General features: G+C 47.0%; 1 protein-coding gene across 2 annotated transcripts in view; it reads left to right on the top strand.

Moving 5' to 3' along the window:
• Nucleotides 1-2,288: 2,288 nt before the first annotated feature.
• unc5b (unc-5 netrin receptor B) overlaps nt 2,289-26,657 on the top strand; it is a 50,286-nt gene continuing 25,917 nt past the window's right edge. Inside the window, exons 1-2 of one of the 2 annotated variants that reach the window (XM_035401030.1) lie at nt 2,289-2,325; nt 3,204-4,127. In XM_035401030.1, coding sequence (XP_035256921.1) covers nt 4,040-4,127 — 88 coding nt within the window. In that variant the 5' untranslated portion in view covers nt 2,289-2,325; nt 3,204-4,039. Of the gene's footprint in view, nt 2,326-2,703; nt 2,821-3,203; nt 4,128-26,657 lie in introns of those variants that run through there. The other variant, XM_035401029.1, reaches the window with a different exon arrangement.

The following is a 26,657-nucleotide window of genomic DNA, read 5'->3' as shown; positions in this document are numbered from 1 at the left end:
AAGAGCTGCCTGAGCCAGGTATCAGGGATTACAGCCATGGAGGACAGGTGAACAAAGAGGACGGTAATATACAGGGCCATAGGCAGGCACGGAGCACCATTAAAGAGCAGTTAATCACACACACACACTCACATCACACACTCACACTCACACATACATACACACACACTCACACACTCACATCACACACTCAGACTCACACATACATACACACCCACACCCACAGTCACACACTGACACACACACACACTCACACTCGCACATACACACACACACACACTCACACTCACTGACACCCTGAAGATGCAAATAAGTGTTGACCAGTCTGCTCTTCTGCACAGCAGCCTGACATTTCAGCCAGGAAAGGTCAGCCCCCCCTGGAGGCATCTCTCACACACACACACACACACGTACATACACACAATCATGCTACATACACAAAAATAAATCACAAATCAGGCATTGTGATAAACTGGCTTAAACAATTAATACACAATTTTGTCTTGGGTGTACCAACATGTATACAGTTTTCGAAAGAGGTCAGTTTTCTCTTTAAGTCTGCTTCAGGCCAAGTCTGTAGTTTCTTCATGTTCCTTATTCACTGCTATTAAAATCTATTAAACACCATTCCCCCTGGTCTGCCAGGAATAATCAGATTGCTGGACGGGTCAATTTAATTATTCCTGGAAATAATATTCAATTATCTCCTTTGCAACTTACAGAGCAAAGACACTATATATAGACTCATTTCCATGTTGCTCTGGCACTGAATTGTACCTTTATTCCAGATGAACAAGTTCTGCTGTATAATTTCCTTTCATGCCTTAATGGACGGGAGCGAATTACAACTCTGTTCAGGGTTAAGTAGTGCCGACATGGGATTCAAACCCATAACCTTCTGGTGCCAATTCAGTGGCCCCTACTGATGCCCTACATTTTGAGCTCTGAGCAGGCAGTGAGTCACCCAGAGACCATAGAAAGGCTTTAAATAGGCAAGTTACCGGGTATGAAGGGAGAATCTGACTACCGGGCTTTCTGTTTAAGTGTTCATAGTTGCTGTTAGTGCTACTTTTCCAGCACACCCCTCTGAAGCCGTTGTCCATGCGCCAAGTATGGTTAACCCAGACACCAGACTGGGTCAAGTCAATTAAATTAGATGGCGTATACTATAGCGACGAAGTTATAATGACAAAGCCACACATGGTAGCAAATGCAGGAAATGTCACACGTGCAGCCAATGAATACGAGTTTGCTCCGAGGATGCGATCAGTACCAGCTCAGTCACAGCATAACAGTGGAGCGTTCCCATTCTCTCACTCTCTGAATTGCAATATAAAATGAACATATAAATCAGCGAAAACACAGTTTATGTTCTCCAGGAAGCAGGGTAATTGTCAATGTTATTGAAGGCAAAGGGAAAGCCATCACTTGTCCTAAAGGATTAGGGTCTTTGAAGCTGGATTTAAGACCTCTGTGTCAGACACAGTAATAGCCTGAAATGAAGCCCGGCTTTCAGCCTCAGCACGGGCAACAATGCGGGCATGCATTATCTGGGGAGACACGCTCACACGCACGCCACAATGTCTGCTAATAAACACGCCGCGTAATCACTCACTCGCACGCGACACATTTAGTCATCTGAATACAGTGTGATGTGCGGTTCTGCAGCTCGCTCTCTACTTGCGCATGTTCTGGTCTCTTACACCTTTAACAAGAGGTTCGTCGGTCATTTGATCCTTCATTCCAAAACAGCCTCTCTCGTGGACGCCAAGTGTGGTTTATTAATCTGATAGTGTGGAGATTATCTGCAGATTATGTCTGTTGAGTTGTGAGGCAGCTTGCGGGCCTTGTTTACAACCCCTGTTAAGTGCGAGGAGGCACCGATTGTGGCTGACCCCACTGTGACAAGTAAATCGCATGGTATGTCGCCCTCTTGTGGTAAAGACAAGAAATGGTGCTGGAATCTGGTCCGCGAAATATTGGGATACTCTGTAAACGCAGAATAGCAAAACATGCGGAGAGGAAAGTAAAGAGAGAACATTCAGAGGAAAGCGTATTATGTAAATGGTTGGTGTTTTTTTGTTTGTTTGTTTTTTTCTTTAAATGGATATGTGATGTAGGTTTGACTAAAAAAATACCCATAGCTCAGTGGTAACCAGCCCTGTTCCTGGAGATCTACCATCTGTAGGCTTTCATTTCAACCCTAATTTGGCACACCTGACTCTGCTAATTAGCAGCTCAGCGCAGATTTTTAACTGTTGAATGAGGTGTGCTTTGTTAGGGTTGGAGTGAAAACCTACAGGACGGTAGATCTCCAGGAGCAGGGTTGGTTACCACTGACATACCTTGTCCACTCTTTTGAAACATTTAACATGATTTAGTCTGCCCTTTACTTTGGTGGCAGAATGGAGTACACTTCATTTTCATTATGAAATTAATTAAACAATCATTATAATCATACGTTTGTGATTAACATTATTGTTTTCTTATTATCCAGGTCTAGTTACATAGTCGCTGACATGATTCATACATAACCGAAATGCAGTGACCTTCACAAACCTGAAAAGGCGTCTAAATTGCAGCAAAATGCATATCTAATATGAATAATATCCTAACGGTTAAAAGCTTACGATGATGCCCTTCACCTGCAGTCTCGGTTGGCTCCACAGAGTCTGCAGCAAAGTAATGATGGCTTTAACCAAGGGTCTAATGCCGTACGGTTAATTAAAACTAAAGGCCTTCCTACAGTATTGACAAGCCACCAGTAACGAATTCAAATGATGCAGCATAGTCAGTTTCTCCTGAAAGGTCATGTTGCAGGTAAACCCTTATCCTATAACGTGTAGTCTGCGGCATACTTCCGTACTTTCCGCTTGTTTACAATGATGGCAGCTATTACCTGTGGCTGCTATTTCTAAACTGTACTGTTAGCTCTATGTTGTAGCCATTGTATGATTATGATGAGAAACTGATACCTACGCAATTGAAAACTAGTGAAAGGTGGTGCTTAAATATGAATATATCATAAGAAACAAGATAACTGCCGCTCAATTAGATTTCATGTAGCCAATTCCGCTCTCGGCATAAATGTGTGGCAAGAACTCCTCCTCCTATACTTCCTAAAACTCCGGATCCTGGCTTTGCGATTCCCAACAACCCCCTCCCTCTCTCTCTCTCTCTCTCTCCTCTCTTCTTTCCCTCAGTCCTTTATCCTTCCTCCTCTTGGAGGGTGATGGTTGATGATTGGCTGGCCAGGGCATGGGAGTCCGGAGGCTGGCGTTTCAGTGCGGTGCTCATCCCCGTGTCCGTGTTTACACCTCGAGTATTACCGCGCGGACGGGCGAGCGAGAGGATGAAGAGGACTTGGAGATAGCAGCTGTCGCGAGTGGAGAGATAACCACCTCGATATTGGAGAACAGCGGACACTTCTTTTTTTCAGTCTGGAGAGAAGGGGAACTGCGCTGCCTGCCGAAGTTGTTTTTTTGCCACCTACACGTGTGAATTATACTCTTTGTTTTTGTTGTTTTTTTTCTTTCACGAAAACAGGAATTCGTGGATATGGCACTCTGACAAGCCAAACTTTGTTTTCGGTTTTGTCTTGGCTTGCTTGATTTTCTGTAACGCGGGCGCGGGTGGAGTTGGCAGTAAAGATCATATCGCAGATCCCTGCAGAAAGTTGTTATTCTTGTTTATGGTTCATATTCAACGTTGCTCCGCTGTTAACAAGACTGACCTTATCGTGTAGGAATCTATAAATCCATATATTTGTTGGTAGCCTATTCCTAACTGGAAGAATAATACTCCATTCGTTTTTTTTTCCTGTCTTGCGCTTTCGCCTTTGAGGAAATTAAGCTTGTGCCACAAGTAGGCTATCAACACCGTTTTAGCCAAACAAACTGTTTTGACAACTTTTATGTTGTTGGACGGTTGCTCGCAACATAAAGAAGACTGAAAACCAGAGTCACGCGAGGGTGGAAGGGCACCGTAGACTTTTTCGAGAGCCCCTGGTGCCATTTCGCATTGGCGTGACCGGGAAAAGATGCTCTCTCCGAGGATACATCGTGGACAGGGTCTCGGTCCTCTGGTGGTTCTGTTCCTGTTCTGTGGTTCTTCAGTCGCGGAAGCAGGTAAGCGCATTACTGAGCCTGCAAAGACAATGCACAAATGAAAATCAAGTTTAACAAGAGATTAATGGACGCGGTCGACGGATGATTTGAACATTTCATAACTCGAACAAGGCAACGTATAACGGCGCTATAATTCAACTCTCAAGTGCCTTATAAATTGTGTTATACTGCGGGCGAGATGAATTGTGTCGTATACACTTGTCAGTTCATTAACTGTCCCTGCAAAATGTCAAGGTGCACGAGCTGGATACGTCGCCTGGGCTACTCTTCGCACGTACCCACATTTATCTCTTCCACGCCATTACCTGCGGTTTTTTCATGCTCTGAAAAAGACATTCTAACACGCGCACACACACAACCTTACCTGATAAGTGCTTATAAGCACCAGGGGAAACGTGGCTTACATAACTTCATTTTATAATATTTTGGGGTAACAAGAAGTGAAGCCGGAATCATAAAAACCTGAACTGACAATCGTGCAGCGTGACTAAATGATTTTTCCTTGTACGAGTGATTGCTGTCCTTCAAGCTCCCTTTCCTACACCGTAATCCTCGTCGTTTGTCTGTACCAGTGGTTATATTGTATAAAGTCCGTGGCCCTTTATCCTTGGCATCGCGTAATGTTTGTGTTATAAGCTCTTAAATTTTCAAAATATATTATTATTATTATTTACAATATTATTATTTACATTATTATTATTATTAATTTACAAAATTGTTTAGGTTTTAGGTGTGTCGGAACTGGCTTATTAATCACGAGCAACCTTAGGTTAATATTAGTCTACTCGATAAGGAGCAGGGCAAAATCTTGTCCTTTCATAAAATACATTTAACCGTACAGATCGAAGTTTGGTGATGTTTTTGTTGAGCCTATACAACGATGGGATGTCAAATAAGACTGAATCAGCAAAACAACACGTTTGCACTCCATCGTAAAAATGATGCATGTTAGAAGTAGTACTTTTTGTGCTGAACTTCACGTGTAAGTGCGCTTTCACTTCAAGGTAACAGAACTACGCGTTATTATTGTTATTATCGTTATTATTATTGTTGGCCAATTATAAAACAGTTTCTAGTTTCAACTGCTTGCCAGCACTATTAGAAAACAGATTATGATCTCTTATAGTAAAATAATAAATATTCTGATACTATCTGCCTTGAAGTAAAACAAAAAAAAGAAGGGGTTGGGGGTGCTCAGTGTGTGTTTCCGGAGTAAACACTTGAAATAGCTTGGGAAAGGCAGCGAGATGGGGCAGCCGCGCGGGACAAACGGTGGCGAGCAGGGGCCAAAGGTGCTTTGACCGCAGGTCTCCGCTGACTGGTTGACTCCGAGTCGGAGTCCTTCACACACACAGAACAATCTATGAGAACCCGAGAGCTCTGTTGTCGGGCCTTTCTCACAAGAAGCGGAAAAAGAGGCCCCCCGCTGTTCCAGGAGTAATTAAGTTTTCGCTCGGTGCCTTTCTGGCCTCTAAGAAGAAGAAGAAAAATAATGATAGAGAGAGAAAGAATATAGACGCATCGTAAGAAGTAAGATGGAAAAAACTCCTCTGAAGTGCGCAAAGCCGTAGGGAACCGTACCAAATGCACTCCAAACTTAATTATAAGTTTAGTTTCTGTATCTTGGCTGTTGTTAGGATTTTGTCACTTTGTTAGTTTAGTCGCTAATTTTATATTTGTAATTTTATGTTAAACGTAGAACACAGGCTAATTAAAGAACAACAACATCAATAAAAATAATAATACGAATAGCCTATAGGTTTACGTTTTTGTATGAGTTTTGGCCGTAGATGTGGGATTATTTACTTCTCCGGATATTGCATGGTGTCAGTGTCCACAAGTGTCAAAACACGAGTTTTGTACCCAATGATTTCTTAAAATGTTAATAGGCAGTTATTAAACCAGGTTCGTAAAATTTAGTCGATTGCACATCATCAGATTAATCCCCGGACAAGAAGTGCTGCTCTCTAAATAAATCTTGGTTTTTGATGGTTGTCAATATACGGTTGGTAATCCGGAGATGAAGGCGAACGCGACTGCTCATCTGGGTTGCCATTGACGTAAGGTTTCCTTTAGTAGGGTTAGTGGGGTTTCGATCACGACCAGCAGGTAGTCAATACGGCGTTTGTTAAAAAGGGAAGGAGGGGGGTTGGGGGAATCTACTACAGGCTGTGTTTTAAATCCCACAGTGAATATCCACTAGGTTAGCCTATAAACTACATACGTTTTAGTAGTCCTGGAGCGTCTATTAAATCATAGACGTTTGCTTCCTTCTGTTTTTTTTTTTTTTTTGTTTGTTTTGTTTTTTTTTTGCGTGCCTATTATCTTGATAAGTACATTTGAAGTGCAGGTGGTGTGAGAATTGTCGGATTACTAGAGGCATTTTTTGGTTTGCTCTTTTTTTCTCAAAAGAATGGGATTGGTCGTAAATTGAAAAAATATTGCATGATATATAATTATCTAGTTCCAGTCAATACATTAGACATTAATCACAAAAACTATATCAATTAACATTTAATCAAACGTTTAATCAGTAAAGCGTATAGTCATACTTTATGGTATTCCGCAAAGATGAATTATCGGTGTTTAGTTTGAAAAGTCTGAGAAGGATCGCAAATATATGCCTACTCTAACAGAGTTGATTGAACACTGAACATTTTACTCTGCGGGAGTTTCCAAATGGGTGGATATTTGCCATGCATCCTTTTTTAAACGTGTTGGAAGAAAAACAGTTAAAACTTGGGAAAAAACGTCGTGTTTTTGTGATTTTGGCCAAAGTGTGCCGACAGCGCTGACCCGAAACAGCGGGCCGCGATCTCAACCTCGCGAGCGCGCGCTCGCTGCCCAGTAATAAGATTGACATAGAAGGGAGCATTCTGAAGCTTTAATGGATTATGTTTTCTACTGAAAAAGAACAAAGACGGCTCTGCATTTGCTAGCAGGGACTGCTGGGGGGATGGAAAACGAAGAGATCTTAATGGATTGATCTAAAGCGTCTCAAACAACAACTAGAAACACTGCAAAACACTAGCCTGCTAGAAACACAAATACAAACACTGAGCCGCCGCCCGTGCCACTACTCATCAGCTAGTGAATTCATTTTACATGCTAGTTACAATTTACAGAAAGCTTCCCTCCCCCTTCATCAATCAGTCTCTAGTCCCAGGACAGACATCCTAGAAAAGCTGCTTATGTTTATTATAAAAAGGGGCGCTTTCAAAATCAGTGAATGAAAAATAAAAATAAAATAACAAACAGATAATAGACATACATTTTCTGCAAACTCCTGAACAATCTCGAGTTTTTAGGCTAAGTTGGCATTCCAAGGGGCAGTTGATCAAGGCCACAATTTCTAGAGAGGAAACAAAAATGCAAGTGTGCTTCATACGTGCCAGCTAGTACCTGATCTCACTTTTGTAAAATGTGTCTTTCTTTATTCCTTTTGTTTTCACCTTTGTTCTGTGTTTCTTGTTAAATCCCCCCATATTTTCTGTTCTCATTTTGCTTCTTTTCTTCACAAAATCAATTATGATTAAAAATGCACCATCACTGAGGCTAGTTTAGGGCTCTGTGTATCTCCACTCTGTCCATCTCTCTCTGCCCCCATCGTCATACCATCTCACTTTTCCTCTCTTCTTCTCTTTCTCCCTCTCGCCCTGGCTATCATTGACACCTTTTTCACTCTCTTTCCCACTTCACATCTACCTCCCCCGCCTATCCCATCTCCCCTTCCTTCTCTTTTTCCGTCCTCTCTCCATACTGTACATGTGCTGAGCTCAGCTTTCCTGCATTTGTAGACCTCTGCTCTGTGTTGACACTCATATTAATTACCCAGAACCCATTAGGAAGACTCCTTGCAATGGGCATCCCCGTCGGCTCGTTCCGTTCCCTACACCTGCTTCTGCATCCACCTGGGCAGGGACGCTCTGCCACTACCCCAACACCACCACCACCACCACCCCCCCACCCCCCCAGTTTAAACAAGCATTCAGGCACACCTACGGGACTGATACTCAGCTCTAAAACTCCCATTACCCACAAGGCCCATGTCCCAGATCCACAGCTCCACTTCAGGAAATAGACAAGAAAAGAGTAAAGAGTGGCGTACGGGGGAAATGGCTTGTAGAGCTTTGGAGTATGAAGGTGGGGCTGGAGACAGCGCTGTGCGCCGCTGTCGGGTACAGAGAGAGCCCCGGTCCTTCTCCGCCCTTTAGTGGCTGATGGAGATGACACGAGGGTCCTTCTGAACAAAGCCGCCTGGATCACTGGCTCTCGTTTGTTCTTGACCTCGCCCGTTCTGCGGTGGCAAAGCCGTTTGCTGTTTTGAAGGCGTTCAGCCCGGGCAGGTCATGAGTGAGCGTCGCCTTGTGTGCCCTGTCCTTTATATAGAAAAGCACATATTGGAAAATATAAGCGCAAATAGTCAGCTACCCTCAAAGGACGCTGATAAATTCCTGTACAAAGAGATTACGAAGGGTTTTCAGTGGCAGGAAATCTTGTGAAAGTTTGTGGTTTCATTTAGCCAAAGCAAGGCTAATGTGTTAAAATTTAAATGCTACATTTTTCTTATATGGTTTTCTGTCGCCGTATGTATAAAAAACAGAATGTGGCCGGTATATTGCGCTTTGCGAAAACAGAACACTGCTGAACCAGCACAGTCTGGTTATGTCAGAGTTCAGTTCTTACAGTAGGACCCGGACGCTCCAACTTTGAGAGGGCAAAAAGGATGTGAGGTAAAGAGAGAGGAAAAACCTGCCTGCTGTATAGTGGACAGACAGATGGATGTCCGTTGTTGTGGGGGGGGGTTGGCGCAGGCGGAGGTACCGCGTAGAAAGGCGGTGAGAGATCTTCATGGACCAGGAGTTCCTGGTTTGGGACAGGCGGACGGCCTACGCGGTGTACGGCCAGACACAAGTGATCCAGTGGCCCCAGACAGAGAAAGCTGGGTCCCAGCCCTGCGGTCCAGGCCAGGGACCAGCAGTGCATTAGTTTTATGGCTGTGGAGGGGGAGGAGAGAAAGAGAGAGGGAGTGAGGGAGAGAGAGAGAGAGAGAGTGGCGTCAGCAGGGAGCAGATAGCTGCCACTGTATTATTGATCACAGGAAAGTGGCCCTCGTTAATATTTTAGAGGTGTTTATGATGCCCGAATTCCTGACATGGCGTGGGAAGGCGGAGAGGAGCGCCCGGGCACCTGTGCCCTCCCTGCCAGTCGGCTGGAGTGCGCCGGGGTCAGGGGTCAGACGCAGAAACGCCACGGCGCTGCTCTAGAGGGCACAACCGCCATGCCAGCGCTGTGCGCACGGGCGAAGGCAAAAGGGCAAAGGCGGACTGCCGATCGCCATGACGAGTTGCGGCGGTAAACTTTTCGATGATTAGAGCCGAGTGAGGAGGAGGACAAAGTGGGCTGTATGGGGTGGGAACGAGAGAGAGAGAGAGAGAGAGAGAGAGGGAGAGAGAGAGAGAGAGAGAGAGGGAGGAGAGAAATCAATACATTCAGGGGGAAAAAAGAGGTTGTGATACTAGAAAGATTGACTTTTAAATATCCTTTATTAAAATAAAAAAAGAAAGAAAATTCTTGAGTCGTGGCATTCAAGCACCATTAAGCCCCTTGGCACTGAGTGAGAGAGAGAGGGAGAGAGAGAGAAAGAGAGAGAGCGAGCACCCAGGGCAGAGGGGGGAGAATGGAGGGATTGAGAAAGAGATGTTTTTATTAATGTTCTTATCGATAGAGCGAGCTGGGAGTATTAACGGCAGACATGTTTAATGCTTTGCCAATACTGCGCATGTTGGTGGGGCCCGTAAATCAGCCCGGAGTTGAGCAGGGGGTTGAGACAGAGAGAGAGAGAGAGAGAGCAAAAGAGAGATGAGGAGGAGGAGGAGGAGGAGGGCAGAGAGGGAGGAAGAGACCCTCCACACAGCCCCCCCCCCCCCCCCCCCCCCCCCCAGCAGATGGAAGTCGGAGCGCTCTGCACCACCCGTCCCGTCCTGTGGGGCCAGATGGGGTGGGGTGGACAGAGAGGGGCAGAATGACTCTGTAGGGTGTCTTTGTGTCCCGACTGAAAGGGAGGACAGAACAGCCAAAGAAAGGGGTGTTTTCAGCGGCTGCGTGTGGGGCGCAGGGTGTTGGGGGAGGTTGTACGCCTCTGATGAACCTAGGGGTGTGGGCTGGTGTGTGTGTGTGTGTCCATGCATGTGTATGTGTGTGTGTGTGTTCCTCCAGCTTGTTTGTACACCGTTGCTGTTTCTGTCTGTTGATGGTTAACAGAGAATCAAACTACCAAAGACCCTCACACATGCTCACTGTTTGCATTTTTCTGTTTTTATGCATGTTTGCGTGCATATTATTGTGTGTGTGTGTTTGTGTGTGTGTGTGTGTGTGTATTTTCGCAGTCAGTCAAACTGCTCCACCACTCCCAGACACCTAAGCCTGGAGCGTTCTGTTGAGTGTTCAGCACTGAGTGCTGCGATGATGGAACACTCACCTGTGCGCTGATTCTAGGGCCCCAGTGCAGCCTGTTTGCAGAAATACCCCCGCCCCCCACGCAGCCATTGTGACTCCTCCCAGATACTGCCTGGAAGAGAGGGAGAGCGTTCGCTTTCATCTGCTGGAGGAGAAATCGCTTCCCTCCTCCAGGAACTGAGACGGCGAAGAGGCGAGCGAACCCGCAAATCCACGCAGGCCAAATCCCGAAGTTAGGGCTGTCCTGGAGCCCGGCTTATGTGACGGGGACGGGGACGGGGGGGGGGGTGAGCTGGATAGCATGGGTTGTGAATCCCACTGCATCGTGGGAAGGATTAATGGAAGCCCTGGCTGGCGTTCCTCCTGACGTGGTCGCGCCGCCCGGGCCAGATCCCCAACACGCGCTCTCCGCAGAATGGGGCCGCGTGATTGGCTGTCCTTTGGGTCAGGGGCTCCTTTCTTCGCCGGCTGAAAAGAGAGACTTGCGAGGGCAGGAAGATCCCGTGCATCTTCTTAGGCCAGCTTTTCGCCTTCAAAGGCTGGTTCAGCTGTGTCCGTGGAGAGAGTAGAGCACTGCCAGGCCGTGTGCCCGCTTGGGTGACTTCCAGTGTTTGCCCGTGTGTCCTGAAAATATTAACTCAACATCAAACAAAATGATCTCACCCTCCCATTGATAAAAAAGTTCACTGTTTTATCAGGTTTATTTCCACCTCCTTGTCACCAAACGCACTGTTTCTGTTTTTCTCTCCTCCTCTTTCTCTCCCTGTGCCTAGCACCCTCCTCTGTGTGGCATTTCTCTCACCCTTGCAATCTGTCTTTCACCCCCCCCCCCCCTCTTTCTCTCTCCTTCCTCTGTGTCTCGCCATCTCCCTGGGTCCTCAGTGTACACACTCAGCCCTCCAGCAGAGTTTAGGAATGGCTCTTTATACCACGGCGTGGAAAATCACATTTCTCCCAAGTTAAACGCTTATTAGGATCCCATCTGCCCCAGGCAGGGGGGTGTGGGGTTGTGTGGGTTTTTTTTATTTTTTTTGAGGGTGGGGGGGGGGGGGGGGGGGCAGGGGGGGCAGAGCTTTATTGTCATCCTGCAGGGGCATCAGTGCCACAGAAGGGTTTTTTTTTTTACACCGGCTGTTGTCAGTGCAGTGGAATGGGTGTGAGACCTCCCTGGAGTGTGTGTGTGTGTATGCATGTGTGAGTGCAAGTGTGTGTATTTTGTGTGAGTGTTTGTGTGTGTGTGTTTACCTGTGTGTGTGTGAGTACGTGTGTATGGATGCGTGTGTGTGAGTGCGTGTGTGTTTGTAAGTGTTTTGGTGTGCCGTGTAAAGTCTTTATTTGAGTGAAAAGAGGGTGTGGGGGACATGGCTGTGGTTTGCTCAGTGTAGTCGCGGGTGGCCTGTGCCAGAATGAGCTGTTTCAAACAGCGCTGTCCAATTCTGACATTTCAGATGCACTGCACCCTGGGAGAATATCAGTTAGTGCAGCAACCTGTGATTAACATCGTGATGAGAGAATGTGGTTGAGCATGTCAGATTGATAAGGTGTGTGTGTGTGTAGCAGTGGACAGTTTAAGCAGTGGACTCAAAAACAGACGAGTAGCCGGTTTGCATGTGATTTTTCCTTGCTCAGTGGATGCCTTTATTCAAGTCGATTTACAGAAAAGAAAGTAGCAGTTAATATTTATGCTACAAGACTAGATGTTTACCAATGTATCCAAAGCCGAAGCTACAACGGCAACGGTCCGGCTTGGGAATTGAACCTATAATATTTGTGTTTCAAATCCTGCTCTTTTATCTCTGTGCCACGCTGGCGGCCAGCCCGGGGGGTTGCGGGTTTGAGTCCCGGGTGCGCGCAGTATTATGGAGGAGCGCTTAATCCGAGCGGGGCCTGCGTGGACACGGGCGTTCGGCGCGGCGGCGGATAAGGGCGTGCGGCTGAGCAGATAAATAATGTAGCGTTCTGGGAGAATGCGCATCGCCCCCGGCCTCCCTCTCCCTCTCCCGCTCCCTCACCCTCACTCCCGCTCTTCCTCCTCCGGCTTCGGACCGGCCGCCTCGCAGGAGAGTTTAAATTCTTCTCTCGCTCTCTCTCTGATTTCTAATCTGGGGGATGACAGCCTGCGATCCGACTGCAGGCGGCTGGCGGAACCCGGCGAAGTACTGACTGCATTCTAAAGGTCGGGCAGGGGACAGGGCTGCATCCGAGCGCAGCTTTGGGTCCCTTTTCCCTGTCGTTTATCCACATCTTTTAGACAGATATGTGAATTTACATGGGTGTATCAGTATGTTAATATCTGTGCGCTTGTGTGTATGTATGGTATGTGTTTGTGTGAGTGTGTGTGTGTGCGTGTGTCTGTGTGTGTGAGTGTGTGTGTTTGTGTGTGTTTGTGTACTGTATGTGAGTGTGAATGTGTCTGTGTGTGAGTGTGAATGTGTCTGTGTGTGAGTGTGTGTGTTTGTGTGTGTGTGTATCAGAGTGTGTGTGAGTGTGTTTATGTGTGTTTGTGTACTGTATGTGAGTGTGAATGTGTCTGTGTGTGAGTGTGAATGTGTCTGTGCGTGTGTGTGTGAGTGTGTGTGTGCATGTGAATGTGTCTGTGTGTGAGTGTGTGTGAGTGTGTGTGTTTGTGTACTGTATGTGAGTGTGAATGTGTCTGTGTGTGAGTGTGTGTGTGTGTGTGTGTGTTTGTGTGCGTGTGCTGGTTCCCCGGTCTCTTACCTGCTGACAGGCAGATGGGCAGCATGGCCGACCTCATTCTCACCTCTCCTGCGCGGCGGCGGCGGCGTGCTCAGATTAGCGGGTGTGCCAGGTGCCGGGCTGGCGCGGAGGCCCCGCCGGGCAGGTAGGGGCCGGTACCGGGCCCGACGCCCGGCACCGCGGCGCCCCGCAACGGCTCTCCCTCCGAAAGGGCTGGCCCCGCCCCCTCTCCCATTAGGGTGTTTTAGCGCAGTGTGGGAGCTGAGCGGCTGCCACCGCGGGACCATCGCGGGGCCACCGCGGGGCCACCGCAGGGCCCTTTCACTTCAGATTATGAAAGCAGATGGGTGGACAGGCGGGCTGCTGAGAGCTTCATTAACTCCCCAGTCCTCAGTCAAACTCAAACGCCCCGCCCCAGCAAACAGGCCAAGAGACCGGAGCACTCTCCGTCCGGAGAGAGGGAACCGCGGTAAACCTGCCTTTAGGGCCAAGATCCAGTCCGCGTTCGTCCTTTACTTTTACTCACTATTACATTGGGTTTATTCCTGTTATCTGTGCTTTACTTATCCAGGAAAAATAAACACCAAACCAAACAGTATGTTTATTGGGTTTTAACATTTGTTAGACATCACATGCATACACAAACACATAAAAATAAAAAAACAACTATTTTTTAATGGGAACCTGGCCATTGACTCCACAAGAAAATATTTTAAAAGGTAATCCATTAAAACTGGTCTTCATGTTTTTTAGATAAACATTTTTGGGAACATTATTCAGTGTGTGGACATTATATATATTTCTTTCTCAGTTCTGCACCTGCAAATAGATTTTTTAAAGATTTTCTGAACTCAGTAGAAGAGTGAAATTAAAACAAATCAATTAACTCCTGCTTACGAATTATTCTTTTGAAATCAGTGAAAGGTATTAGCCGGTCCAATCCACATATAAGACTAGGGTATGTAAGTAAATGGTTTTTTTCCCCTTCAAAATCGCAGATTATGGTGAGTTCAGCAATTTGCTAAATGAAGTCGCCAAACTGTGTTTGTGAGGGAAAAATCATTTCAGTAGTGCTTATCTGAAAGTCAGAGGTAAGGGCGAATGGCGATTGACTCCAGGCCTGACTGTATTGATCGGGAGGTGGGTCTCCAGTGCCGTTATTGTCGTTTGACTGGCTTGTCTTTGCTGGGCTGCCTGTCTTACATTTCTCGTGTGTTTACTCCAGCTACATTAGCGTGTGTTTGAGTCGCTCGTTTGTAGTTAGTGGTCCTGCACGCAGTTCGCGCTTCGGTCTTCAGTCGGGACCTGTGTCCAGGTCCTTACTCTGGGGCCTTCGAGGGGCACGAGCGGGACAGTAATGTGATGGGTCTTGACTGACGTCCAAACAGACACAGAGGTCAGAGGGACAGACGGACAAGCAGACAGACAGCAGATGAGCTGCCCGGGGCCCAGGTCCTCCTGGGTCCGTTAGAACCCGCCCCACCCGCCAGAGAGCAGTCTGGGTAGCACTCTGGATCGGTGGCTGACAGGTGAGCACACCGGGAGACAGGAGAGGAGCGTGGTTAGTTTGGAGCGGAGGATTATGGGACATGTGTCAGAAAAGCAAATTCGATGCAGGAGACAAAAAGGTAGATGAACTGAACTGGGTGGACTCATTGATGTTAGCTATAACAGATGTCCTGATTTGTGAGAACACGTCAGTGAGAGAGAGAGAGAGAGAGAGAGAGAGAGAAAGGCTGTCTGATAGACGCAAACAGAATGGCACAGTGTTTGAATCGGACAGCCTGGATAGACAAGCTATTCATTATATAATAGCTTATTGCAAAAGCAATGCGCAATGTGATACACTCATCACTGATACTACATAGATACTGTAAATCTCTGTTAAGTGTTACACATGTTTATATGACCTATTTTTGTGTTGGTAAGCATGTGGTGTGTGTGTGTGTGTGTCTGTGATTGTGTGCGAGTGTGTCTGTGGTCGTGTGTGTGTGTGTCTGTGTGAGTGCCTGTGTGTGAGTGTGTGTGTGTGTCTGTGATTGTGTGCGAGTGTGTCTGTGGTCGTGTGTGCGTGTGTCTGTGTGAGTGCCTGTTTGTGAGTGACAGTAATACAGTGGTCTGGAGTGCGTAAATCTCCCTCTAAAAGAGCCAGCAGTCAGCCATGCATTAGCACAACAATTTACACATCTGTCCTAGAGCCACGGGGCCCCAGCCACGCAGGAATAATGAACCGACAATCGACTGGAGACACACTGGGTGGGGGGGGGGGGGGGAGGGGGGTTGGGCTGGCAGTAGGGGGCGGGGGCATCTGTAAACAGGATATACAGGAAGTTTTACGGCAGTTAACCCCCCCCTTCACCCCCCTGTCTCTGAGTGAGCAGAGTAATTGCACCCTCCCGTCTTGTGCGTCTTTCATCTGATTCTGAGAGAAACACTCTAAATGAATGTCTTGTGGGACATAATTGCACACAGTCATCCAAATATCTCCTTAGCAGTCTCAGATGGGCCCAGATGAAAGGCCGGGTTTGACGAGTCTGATCCCTCCTCCTTGTGCCTGTCATTATTGCCGTAATAGCTGTTGTTCGCGCGGCCCTCCATAGCGGCCTGAGTGAACGTACGCACGGCACCACAAAGGTGGTTAACCCTTTAAGGTGTGAGATCGCTAATGTGTGATTAGACTGCGCCTAACTGAACGTTCTAATGCTGATGTAACAATCGCTGCCGCTGATGGAGTTCTAGAACACTTACAATAACATTCCAAAAAACCTGAGGGGTTTCAAAGGGATAAAGCCGGCAGCTAGGCTGCATGGGAGGCTAGTAACCCGAGGCTAATGTTTGTGAGCTTTCTGCTTAGCCGCATGTTTGGCTTCCAGTAACTGACAAAGGGTGAGCGGCTGGTTCCGTGTGTGGTTCCTTGTTCCTGGCCGATGTTCGATGTTTGAGTTGTCCAGAAACCTTGTTTGCCGGTTTGCTGAGTAAATAACTAATGAATGCCTGCTCACCGAGGTTCTTATTTGTTTCTTGTTTGACTTGTTAACGTGCTGAAATGTGCTGTTTGTGAGGTTAAGACAGCAGTGAACTTCACCCCCCCGCCTGGTATATTGTTAACTGTGGGGTTGATTCCCCGCCCCCATCGACAATAGCCTGTCAGGGGTGGAGGGGGTGGGAGTGGGTGGTTTCACCCTGGGTGGGAGTTTTGAGAGGTGACCCCTAACCCCCCCCTCAGCTGGACCCCCATCCTCCTCTGTCCTCCCCCTCCCATATTCACTGACACCGGCTGCACTGCTGACTCCAGCCCCAGACTGCAGATCCAGGCCCGGTGCATTAGGGGAGGACAGTGATCATCAGATATCCGATGACTGAATGGATTAAGAGGTGGCAATTTTGCCCCTCTGTGGAGAAACGGCACCAAGCACTTCCAGGAAGTGCTGCTGTTATCCAAGGATCCTGGAGGCTGTGCCTGTGTGTGTGCGTGTGTTTGTGTGTCTGTGTGTGTGTGTGCGTTCGTGCGTGCGTGCATGTGTGTGTGAATGCTGTATATGTCTCTCTGTGTGTGCAGTATGTGTTTGTTGTATAGATGAATGTGTAATTGAGAAGGAGGGGCTGACATAGACCAGCAGTCCTCAAAGGGGTCAAAGTTCACCTCACACGCTCTTGGTCACAGGAGCTTCTGAGAACACACTTTTTAGACCTGCGCGTGTGAGCGTGCGCATGCTTGCCTGCGCCAGCGTTCATTAGGGAGAACCGTGGAACACCCTTTCTCTCCATCTCTCCTTTGCGTCATTTCTGTCTTTCACATGCTGTCAGGCCGGTCACATCCTGGAATATGTGATTTTAGTTCTGGAATGTGTGATTGTAGCTTTGGGATGTTTGATATTAATTCTGAAATGTTTCATTTCGGTTCTGGAATGTGTGATTTTAGTGAGTGTCACAGAGAAGCAGGGACATGTCCCTCAGTCCCTTTGTGCTTTTAACATGCTTTTATCTTCTAGCCCTCCTCCCCTTCCCTTAAGTGGCTTTTGTCGCTTGTCAGGCCGCCATTGTAAATAATAATTTGTTCTTAATGACTTGCCTGGTGAAATAAATAAAAAAAAGTCTTATTTGCCCTTGGAAGATTTTATACAATCACTCAAATTCAAGCAGCTGGATGATTCATATGTTTTTAATAGAGACAGTGTGGCCTTTGTACCACCTCCCCAAAACATACGCAAATACAAAAACATGCACATGCACACACGCACACATACACACATGTGCAGACGCACACACGCACGCACATACCAGCACACACACATACACAAACACATAATAACCCAACCTCAATTCTGCCAAATCCAGGATTTTCCTTTTTATAATGTTTACTCTCTGGATTATGTCACCCTAATCTCTTTAGACTATAATTCAGATTATTATTTTTTTTTATTGTGGATGCGACCCGTTCGCCTGTCTGATTCAGTGTCCGCTGGACTTCACCTTCTGTAAAATTGATTAAAAACCCAACTGCTGCCCCAGATTCTCGGTAAGGGGGTGGGGGTGGGAGCTAAATCAATAAATACGTCATCTTTTAATATTGGAGAGGGAAAGGGAAAGAGAATGTGAGAGAGAGAGAGAGGGAGGATGGGGCATTTATACATGCTTTGTCACATATCCCGTTATATATCCCATCCTGCTCTGTGGATTCCATGTTATGTGTGTGATCTTGGGGGCCCAGTTAACCTCCTGCTGTTCAGTGGAGCTTGTTTTGAACATGAACTGAGCTTTGGGAAACAGCAGGCGTAGCGTGTGTGTGCGTGCGTGTGTGTCTGCGTGTGTGTGTGTGTGCGTGTGTGTCTGCGTGTGTGCGTGTGTGTGTGTGTGTGCGTGCTTGGTGCCATGTGGCGAGAGGGTGGAGGATAGAGACACTGACGTTGCCACAGAGAGAGAGAGAGAGAGAGAGAGACAGAGAGAGAGGGAGGGAGAGAGTGAGAGAGAGAGGGAGAGAGAGAGAGGGAGGGAGAGAGAGAGAGAGAGAGGGAGAGAAATCTGGCTGTTACTAATATCAATTATATTTTCCAGAAAACAGCAAATAAAGCTAAACTAAAAGTTCATAATAAAAGGAAGCTGAACAAAAATGAAAATTGGTTTGATATTGAATGCAAAAATATTCGAAAAAACCTAAGAAAATTATCAAACCAAAAACATAACCAACCATACAACTCTGATTTACGCCTCAGGTATTGTCAAACTCTTAAAGAATATAAAAACACCCTAAAACAGAAAAAACAAAAATACATAAATAAAACTCTGAATGATATTGAAGAATCAGTTAATCAAAACCAGTTTTGGGATTTGTGGAACAATTTAAGCACAGCAAAGCAACACGAATTAGCCATTAGTGATGGAGCCATTTGGAAACAATATTTTGAAAATCTATACTGTGAAATCAGTCAGAAAACACACCATACTATGATTAATGAACAACTAAACAAATTGGAATCAACCATCAAGGATAATCAAAATCCATTGGATAAACCAATTTCCCACAAAGAACTGATCGAAAAGCTCCAGTCTCTAAAATCAAGAAAATCATGTGGTCTTGATGGAATTAGAAATGAAATGCTAAAAAATAGCACCCCAGAAATGCATGACGCTCTGCTTAAATTGTTCAACCAAGTACTGAGTTCAGGATGCTTTCCTGACATTTGGAACCGGGGGCTTATATCCCCAATTTATAAAAGTGGAGACAAATTAGACCCCAATAATTACAGAGGCATTTGTGTAAGCAGTAATCTGGGGAAGGTATTTTGTAGTATCATCAATTCAAGAATTGTAACCTTCCTTAACGAGCACAATGTCCTGAGTAAAAGTCAAATTGGATTTCTCCCAAATCATCGTACCACCGATCATATTTACACCCTACACACCCTAATAAATAAACACGTCCACAAAACAAAAAATGGTAAAATCTTTGCATGCTTCATTGATTTCAAGAAAGCATTTGACTCGATTTGGCATGACGGATTATACTACAAAATTCTCCAAAGTGGTGTAGGGGGTAAAGTTTATGATATAATTAAATCAATGTACTCAGAAAATAAATGTGGAGTGAAAATTGGCGACCAAAGAACAGAGTTCTTCACACCAAAACAGGGAGTAAGGCAGGGCTGTAGTCTGAGTCCAACACTGTTCAATATTTACATTAATGAGTTAGCGGTGCAGTTGGAACAGTCTACAGCCCCGGGCCTCCTCCTACATGACATGGAAGTAAAATTCTTACTCTATGCAGATGACCTGGTTCTGCTGTCTCCCACTGAAGAAGGGTTACAGCAGAACCTAGCTCTGGTAGAGGATTTCTGTCAGAACTGGGCACTGACAGTAAACTTAAAAAAGACAAAAATAATGATCTTCCAGAAAAAAGCCAGATGTCAGGAAAACAGGTTCCAGTTTTTTCTAGGCAACACCGCCCTAGATCACACTTTAAATTATACGTACCTTGGTCTGACAATTACAGCATCAGGGAGCTTTAACATGGCAGTGAATGCTTTAAAAGAAAAAGCTCGAAGAGCACTCTATGCTATAAAAAAAAAGAAAACTTCAAAAAATTGTTATACCAATTAAAATCTGGTTAAAAATATTTGATAGTGTAATTCAGCCCATTGCACTGTATGGAAGTGAGGTATGGGGTCCACTCAGCCAGCAGAACTATTCCAAATGGGACAAGCATCCAATAGAGACCCTGCATGTAGAATTTTGTAGAAACATCCTACAAGTACAAAGGAAAACACCAAATAATGCATGCAGGGCAGAATTAGGCCATTATCCATTAATGATTCACATCCAAAAAAGAGCGTTAAAATTCTGGATGCACCTCAATTCAAGTCCTCAAGACACATTGCAATTTAAGGCAATGAAAGCCCAAGAGCTCAGTCATGAAAAGAGTCCCCTCAGTCAGCTGGTAATGAAGCTGACTAACCCATTAACCCAACTAACACAAATCACAGACCAGCTTCATACCAGCACTGCTTACCAACAAATCAAAGTAAACCAAGTAATGAAACAGACCAAAATCTCTTATCTGGAATATTGGGATAATGTAACCAAAACACAAAACAAACTAGATTGCTATCGGACCCTAAAAAGAGACTACAAATTGGCTGAATATCTCTTCTCTGTCAGAGATACAAAGCAGAGGCAGATCCTGACCAAGTACAGGCTCAGTGACCACGCACTTGCAATTGAAAAAGGCAGACACCGGAATACATGGTTACCAAAAGAACAACGTATATGTGGTCACTGTAAGACAGGAGAGGTGGAAACAGAGATGCACTTTCTCCTACATTGTGAAAAATATTCAGAAATTAGGACACATTATTTCAACAAATTTTCTCTAATTATAAAAGACTTCCTTTCCCAAACAAATGAGGAAAAAATGCAAATCCTGCTAGGAGAAAGGCCAACGGCTCCACTAGCAGCAAAGTACATCTCGGCCTGCCATAATCTGAGGGACACTGGTTGACCACCACAAATATATTTATTTTAATTATTTATTAATTTCTATCTTTTTTTAAATTTTTTTTTTTTTTTTTACATTATTATTATTGTTATTATTATTATTGTTATGATTTTATTATTGTTATTATTGTATAGCCTACTCGTTGTGGCCATTGCCACACTGTTGATTGCATTGTTGTCGTTTCCACAATGTTGTTCGTATTTCATGTTTCCTGTTCCTGTTTCTATGTGTACGCTTTGGCAATAAGTACAAGTGTATTTCATGCCAATAAAGCATTTTGAATTTGAATTTGAATTTGAGAGAGAGAGAGAGACTATGCCGCTTGCCCCACCCCCTGTGCACTCTGCTCTCTCATTAACCAGCTCGGTCTCCCTCCCTTTCCTGTTTGTTTGTTATTCTTCAATTAAGATAAATTATGGAGGGAGAGATCAGGACCCAGTGTGTATTATGAGGGGGCCCGGGGCCAAAAGGGTGTGTTCCAGTGTTAATGCAGCGTTCCTTCTTATTTAGAAACACACACGCCCCTCGGAGACCACATCTGCAGTGCAGCCAGAGCGAGGGCGCTGCCCCTAACGTCTACACAGCAGCTTTGTTTGTGTTCGTTTGTTTGTTTTGCCCTCTTCCCCCTTGCAACAGGGGCTATACTCCATTCGCACATTTGCGCTAATTTAATTTCTTAGCGCGGTTGTCGGTAAGCGCGCTCTCTCTTAATTTTAGTTGTTATTTTCAGGAGCCCCGTTGGGTGGGCTGACTGGAGCTCAGTTCAGACTTGGTCTGAGGGGACGGGGCGGGAGTTTAGAGGCGAAACGTTGGATGGGCGGGGGAATTGGATTTGGTCTGAGGGGACGGGCGGGAGTTTAGAGGCGAAACGTTGGATGGGCGGGGGAATTGGATTTGGTCTGAGGGCACGGGTGGGAGTTAAGAGGCCGAACGTTGGATGGGCGGGGGAAGAGCAGGCTTGTCTGTGGGAAAGCGTACATTAGTAATATGTGCTGTAGACAAGTCTGTCGCTCCTCCACACTGTCGTAGTGGAGCCCGTCTGGACTTAGACTCTGTCTCCGCTGTCCCACGGCCAAAATCGCCCAATCTCGGTTTACTTCCTCTGACGGCAGCCCCGCCCCTTCACACCCCCCCCCCCCCCCCCCCCCCCATCCCGGAAGGACCCGGGCCTCAGTTCTGTAGTTTCTGAAACACCTCTCGCTTTCTCCGCACCTTGCTGCTGTTGTGCTCAGTGTCAGCGACTCAGCCTTCACGCTTCCTGCTGTTCTCCTTCTCTTCTTCCCTCCTTCTCTCTTTCCCTTCGCTGCATCACAGACAGTGTATAAGCGCAACTCTCTCGCTCTCGCTCACACATACGTCTTTGTTAATTATTAAGAACCTCATTTCAAGAGCATGCACGTCCGTATGTGTTTGTATGGGTGAGCGTGTATTACTGGGTGCGTGCCCCGCATGCATTTTTACACGTGTACTTGTGTGTTTGTGTGGTTGGGGGGGGTTGGGGGGGGGGGGGGCGATGTATATTGGCAAGACCTCATTAATTATGAATGGTATCGCACTCTAAGTACTGCAGCTGTGGACTTCTGAAAGGATCCGAGTCATCGTTGTGCGCTGTGTAAGGATAGCATCGGGAAGACGTTATTAGCGGAACGATGCTAATCAATAATGGAGTCAGTTGTGAAGAGGAGGTGGCTTTTCTGTTAGGGAATTTATTAATATTAGCGTATTATGAGCTTATTATATTACCGTGTCTTAGAATGTAAGTATTTTCTTTCCAGAGTTTGGGGGTGTGGTGATAACTTTTGGAGTAGTCTGAACTGTCCGGTACTTGTCCTCATTTCCTCTTATTTAGCCACTAGGCGCGGGGCCTCTCGATACACTTTGAAGTGCCTGTGTTGCCTTTTTTGTTCTGCCGCCGCTGTCCTGACACCCTTGCGCACAGTCCTGATGAGGTCCCGCTCGGGTGTTTGAGCGGGGTGTTGCGGGGCATTATGGGAAGGGTCTGATCATCGGGACTTCAGAGAGGGAGCTGGGCTCAGACGGGGCTTCGGAGATGTGCTCTGCATAGCTTGGATTGCCTCTGTACCTTCGGCGAGAAACAAGACTGCCAAATCATTACCAAAGGCCTGTGTGCATAGCTTCAGAACAATGGATGGCTTCAGAAGAAAGGACACCTTGTGGATGTTATTTGTGTGTGTGTGTGTGTGTGTGTGTGTGTGTCAGGTGTTGTTGTGGGGACCTCTTGTTGTCCTCTTCCTGCTGATGATGATGCTTTAAAACTGATTGCACCAGGCCTCCGAGGTTAAGCTGCTCTGACTGGTATAATCCGGACTAACTCAATGGGTCTGTTGGGAGAAGTAGCCATTTTGGACCGGCCCGTCCCTCAGTACCAATACAGATAGACGGTCCTCAGACTGTAGGCTATAATCAGTTGTACTTCCTCTGCTCGATGTGCCCCCACTAATGATGTTTCGGAGGTTATGAGAGCTTTGGCCTCCTGGCCATTCTTGTCTTGGCAGCTCAGCAGAAAAACGTCAGAGTTCATCTGAGGCACATTGTCTGTCAGAATCTCCTTTGTGGCTGAACGTACTCTGCCGAAATTGCTTGGGTGAAGATTGAGCCCTCGGTCACAAGACCTTCCCTGCGCATCTGACCCATTTGCTCAATTTTATTTTCTTTTCTTTTTATAGAAAGGAAATTGTTTGATTTGAGCGAAGCCGCGAGGCTCTGTTTTACGATCAATACCCCTGTATCCAGGTCAGCGTAGGGAATGTATTTGTCCGTAAATCTCTCTCTCTCTCTCTCTCTCTCTCTCAGTCTCTAACTTTGTCTCTTTCAACTCCTGCCTTTCATGGGGCCCCCTCTCTGTGCTTGTCCCACATCTCTCTCCCTCTCTCCATCCCTGTTCCCCTCTCCTTCTCCTCGTCCTGTCCCAGTGCGCGCCGTGTTGTTTGTCGCCCCCCGTTGAGCGTATATGGAAAGCGCTGGTCGCAGTAAATCTTGTGTCAGTGTTTGGCTGGAGGCAGAGGAGTGATGAAGAGGCTCTTTATCATCCTAATGGGAAAGGCAGACCTCTTAACCAGGGAGAGCAGACGCACCACAGCCGAGCGGCGGCTGCTACGCGGGGGTCCCGCCGGGGATCGTCCACGCTGACCCCCGAGCAGCTGCCTACTGGGGTACGCACTCACTGCGCTGCTTCCAAAGTGACACTGTGCACACTGCGCTGCTTCTAAAGTGACACCATTCACACTGCGCTGCCTCCAAAGTGACACTGTGCACACTGCGCTGCTTCTAAAGTGACACCATTCAGACTGCGCTGCTTCTAAAGTGACACCATTCACACTGCGCTGCTTCCAAAGTGACACCATTCAGACTGCGCTGCTTCCAAAGTGACACCATTCACACTGGTGCTGCTGCTAGAGGGACACTGTGCACACTGTGCTACTGCTAGAGGGACACTGTGCACACTGTGCTGCTGCTAGAGGGACACTGTGCACACTGTGCTGCTGCTAGAGGGACACTGTGCACACTGTGCTGCTGCTAAAGGGACACTGTGTCCTTACTAAAGGGACACTAGCCACTCAGGCTCTATGTCACTGCAAGTTTTTTTTTTAAAGGAGACAAGAAACGGCGAGAGTTGTGTACAGACAAGTGAAAAGGTTAAATGGTTGAAGGCGAAAAGAAAGGCGAGATAAAGGGAAGGTCAGAGCCCGTTTGTGTAGAGCGGAGAGAGGGAGAGAGGGAGAGAGATGGAGGTCATCTCGTTTCTGTCGCTGTTGTTCCGGGCTGTCTCTGCGGTCCCTGCCCACGAGCGGCTGAAAGGTGACCTTTGGCGCTCCCTCCCTCTCTGCTGTTCCTTTCAGAGCGGGCCTCTCACACTGCCAGCGCCGAGACGGGCACAGTGAGCAGCGCCGCTCCGGAATGGGCACGGGGAGGGCCTGCTCTGCCCCCTCTATCACTCTGCCCCGCTCTGCCCCGCCCTGCCACCCCTCACTCTGCCCCGCTCTGCCCTGCCCTGCCCTGCCCTGCCTCACTCTGTCCTGCTGTGCCCTGCCCCACTCTGCCCCTCTCTGCCCTGCCCCTCCTGCCCACTCTGTCACCCATCACCCCGCCCCGCTCTGTCCTGCCCTGCCATGCCCCTCTCTGCCCCGCCCTACCCCGCTCTACCCTAATTTACCAAGATTAATGAGCTTGTATTCAGATTGCTTTAGTTGCACGATAATACATTGTAACATGCCGTCAGAGAAAATCGTTAGTGGCTAATTCTGAGTCTAGTGGCTAAATGAGAGGAAAAGAAATTGGAAAAAAAAAAAAAAACATTAACTGTAAATTAATAGCAACTTGATGGTAATAATAATAACAACAACAACAGGGCTTTATTACCAATAACACAAATAACACGTCCGTGCCAGTGTGTTATATTTAGGGCCTTATGGCGCCTGATGCAGTGCCCCTCCGCTTGTGGAAAAGGCAGCCAGTGATGCTGCTTGTCCTTTCTCAAGTAAAAATAAAATGTTTCAGGGAGGTCCCTGGGGGGTTCTGAAAGTGAGCTTTTATTGTTATCCGCAGGGTGGGGGGGGGGGGGGTGGGGGGGGGCTGCTGCGCTGTGTGCCCCCAGGTAAGGGCATAGAGACCGGAGGGGTAAGTGCCACACAAGCCCAGCGCCGGGCAGGTTGCCACGGCGATAGCCAGGGCAGCGCAGACCTGATTCGGGGGGGGGGGGGGGCAGGAAGGATAAAAGCAGAATTAGCTCTAATTAATTAGAACACACATCTCTTTCCCTCACAAGACCCGCAGACTATAAGACTAAGAGGCCTCCGGGAATCTGTCTACCTCTCTCTCTCTCTCTCTCTCTCTCTCTCTCTCTCTATCCCTGTCTCTCTTTCTCTCGTTTTCTGTTTCCCGTCTCTCCGTTTTTCTTTCATGACCTCTTTATGCTTTGCTGTGCCCCTCGTGCCTTTTCCTGTCTCCAATCTGTCCGTCTCTCTCTGTCACTCTTTCTTTGTTGCCGTAACTGCCTTCTGTTATTGGTCTAGCCATGGGAGCACCTCTGATGCAAGGAGGTGCAATGAGAGGACACAGAGGTTATAATCCCTGTGTATGCATGTGTGTGTGTGTGTGTGTGTGTGTGTGTGTTCACGTGTGTGTGAGTGTGTGTAGAACATACGTGTGTGCGTGTGCTGAATGTGTGCTGCAAGGCAGTGTGTGTGTATGTGTGTGTGTGTGTGTGTGTGTGTGTTCACGTGTGTATGAGTGTGTGTAGAACATACGTGTGTGCGTGTGCTGAATGTGTGCTGCAAGGCAGTGTGTGTGTGTATGTGTGTGTGTGTGTGTGTGTATGTGTGCGTGTGTGTGTGTGTGAGTGCGTGCGTGCCTCTCTCTCTCTCTGTTTGTTTATGTCTTTGCGATCTGTCAATTCATTTTCTTGCAACTCTTTCATTTGCGTGACAGCAGACCACTCCTGCCAAAGACTTTAGCCACAAGAATCACTGCCTGTCAGATCTGATTACATTAATGAAATTTTACAAAGGGTGCGATGCTCATGGCATTAACGGCGCAATTGAGCAGGAGGGCTTTAAAATAGCCGTGTGGGACCGGTGCCCGTCTCCCTCCCTTAGCTACCTGGACCCCCCGCTCAATCCCGCACCCCCACGCACCCCTCCACCACCGCCCCCCGGACATCGCTTCTGATGTCATTTTTGCAGAGCGCTTGAGTCGCCCTGCTCTCCCCCGTTCCCTCCCTCCCTCCCTCTCTCTCTCTCGCTCTCTCTCCTTCTCTCTCTTCTTCCCTCTAGCTTTGTCCCTCTCTCTGTCTCCGGAGGAACGAGTCACAGTTTAGTGTAAACAGGCAGGTGCTAGCACACTCATTCACCGTGCGACACACA

Source organism: Anguilla anguilla, chromosome 18 (assembly GCF_013347855.1).
Source record: "Anguilla anguilla isolate fAngAng1 chromosome 18, fAngAng1.pri, whole genome shotgun sequence".
Lineage (NCBI taxonomy): Eukaryota > Metazoa > Chordata > Actinopteri > Anguilliformes > Anguillidae > Anguilla > Anguilla anguilla.
The sequence above is the reverse complement of the archived record's forward strand: the minus strand, read 5'-3'. Positions and strand labels throughout refer to the sequence as shown.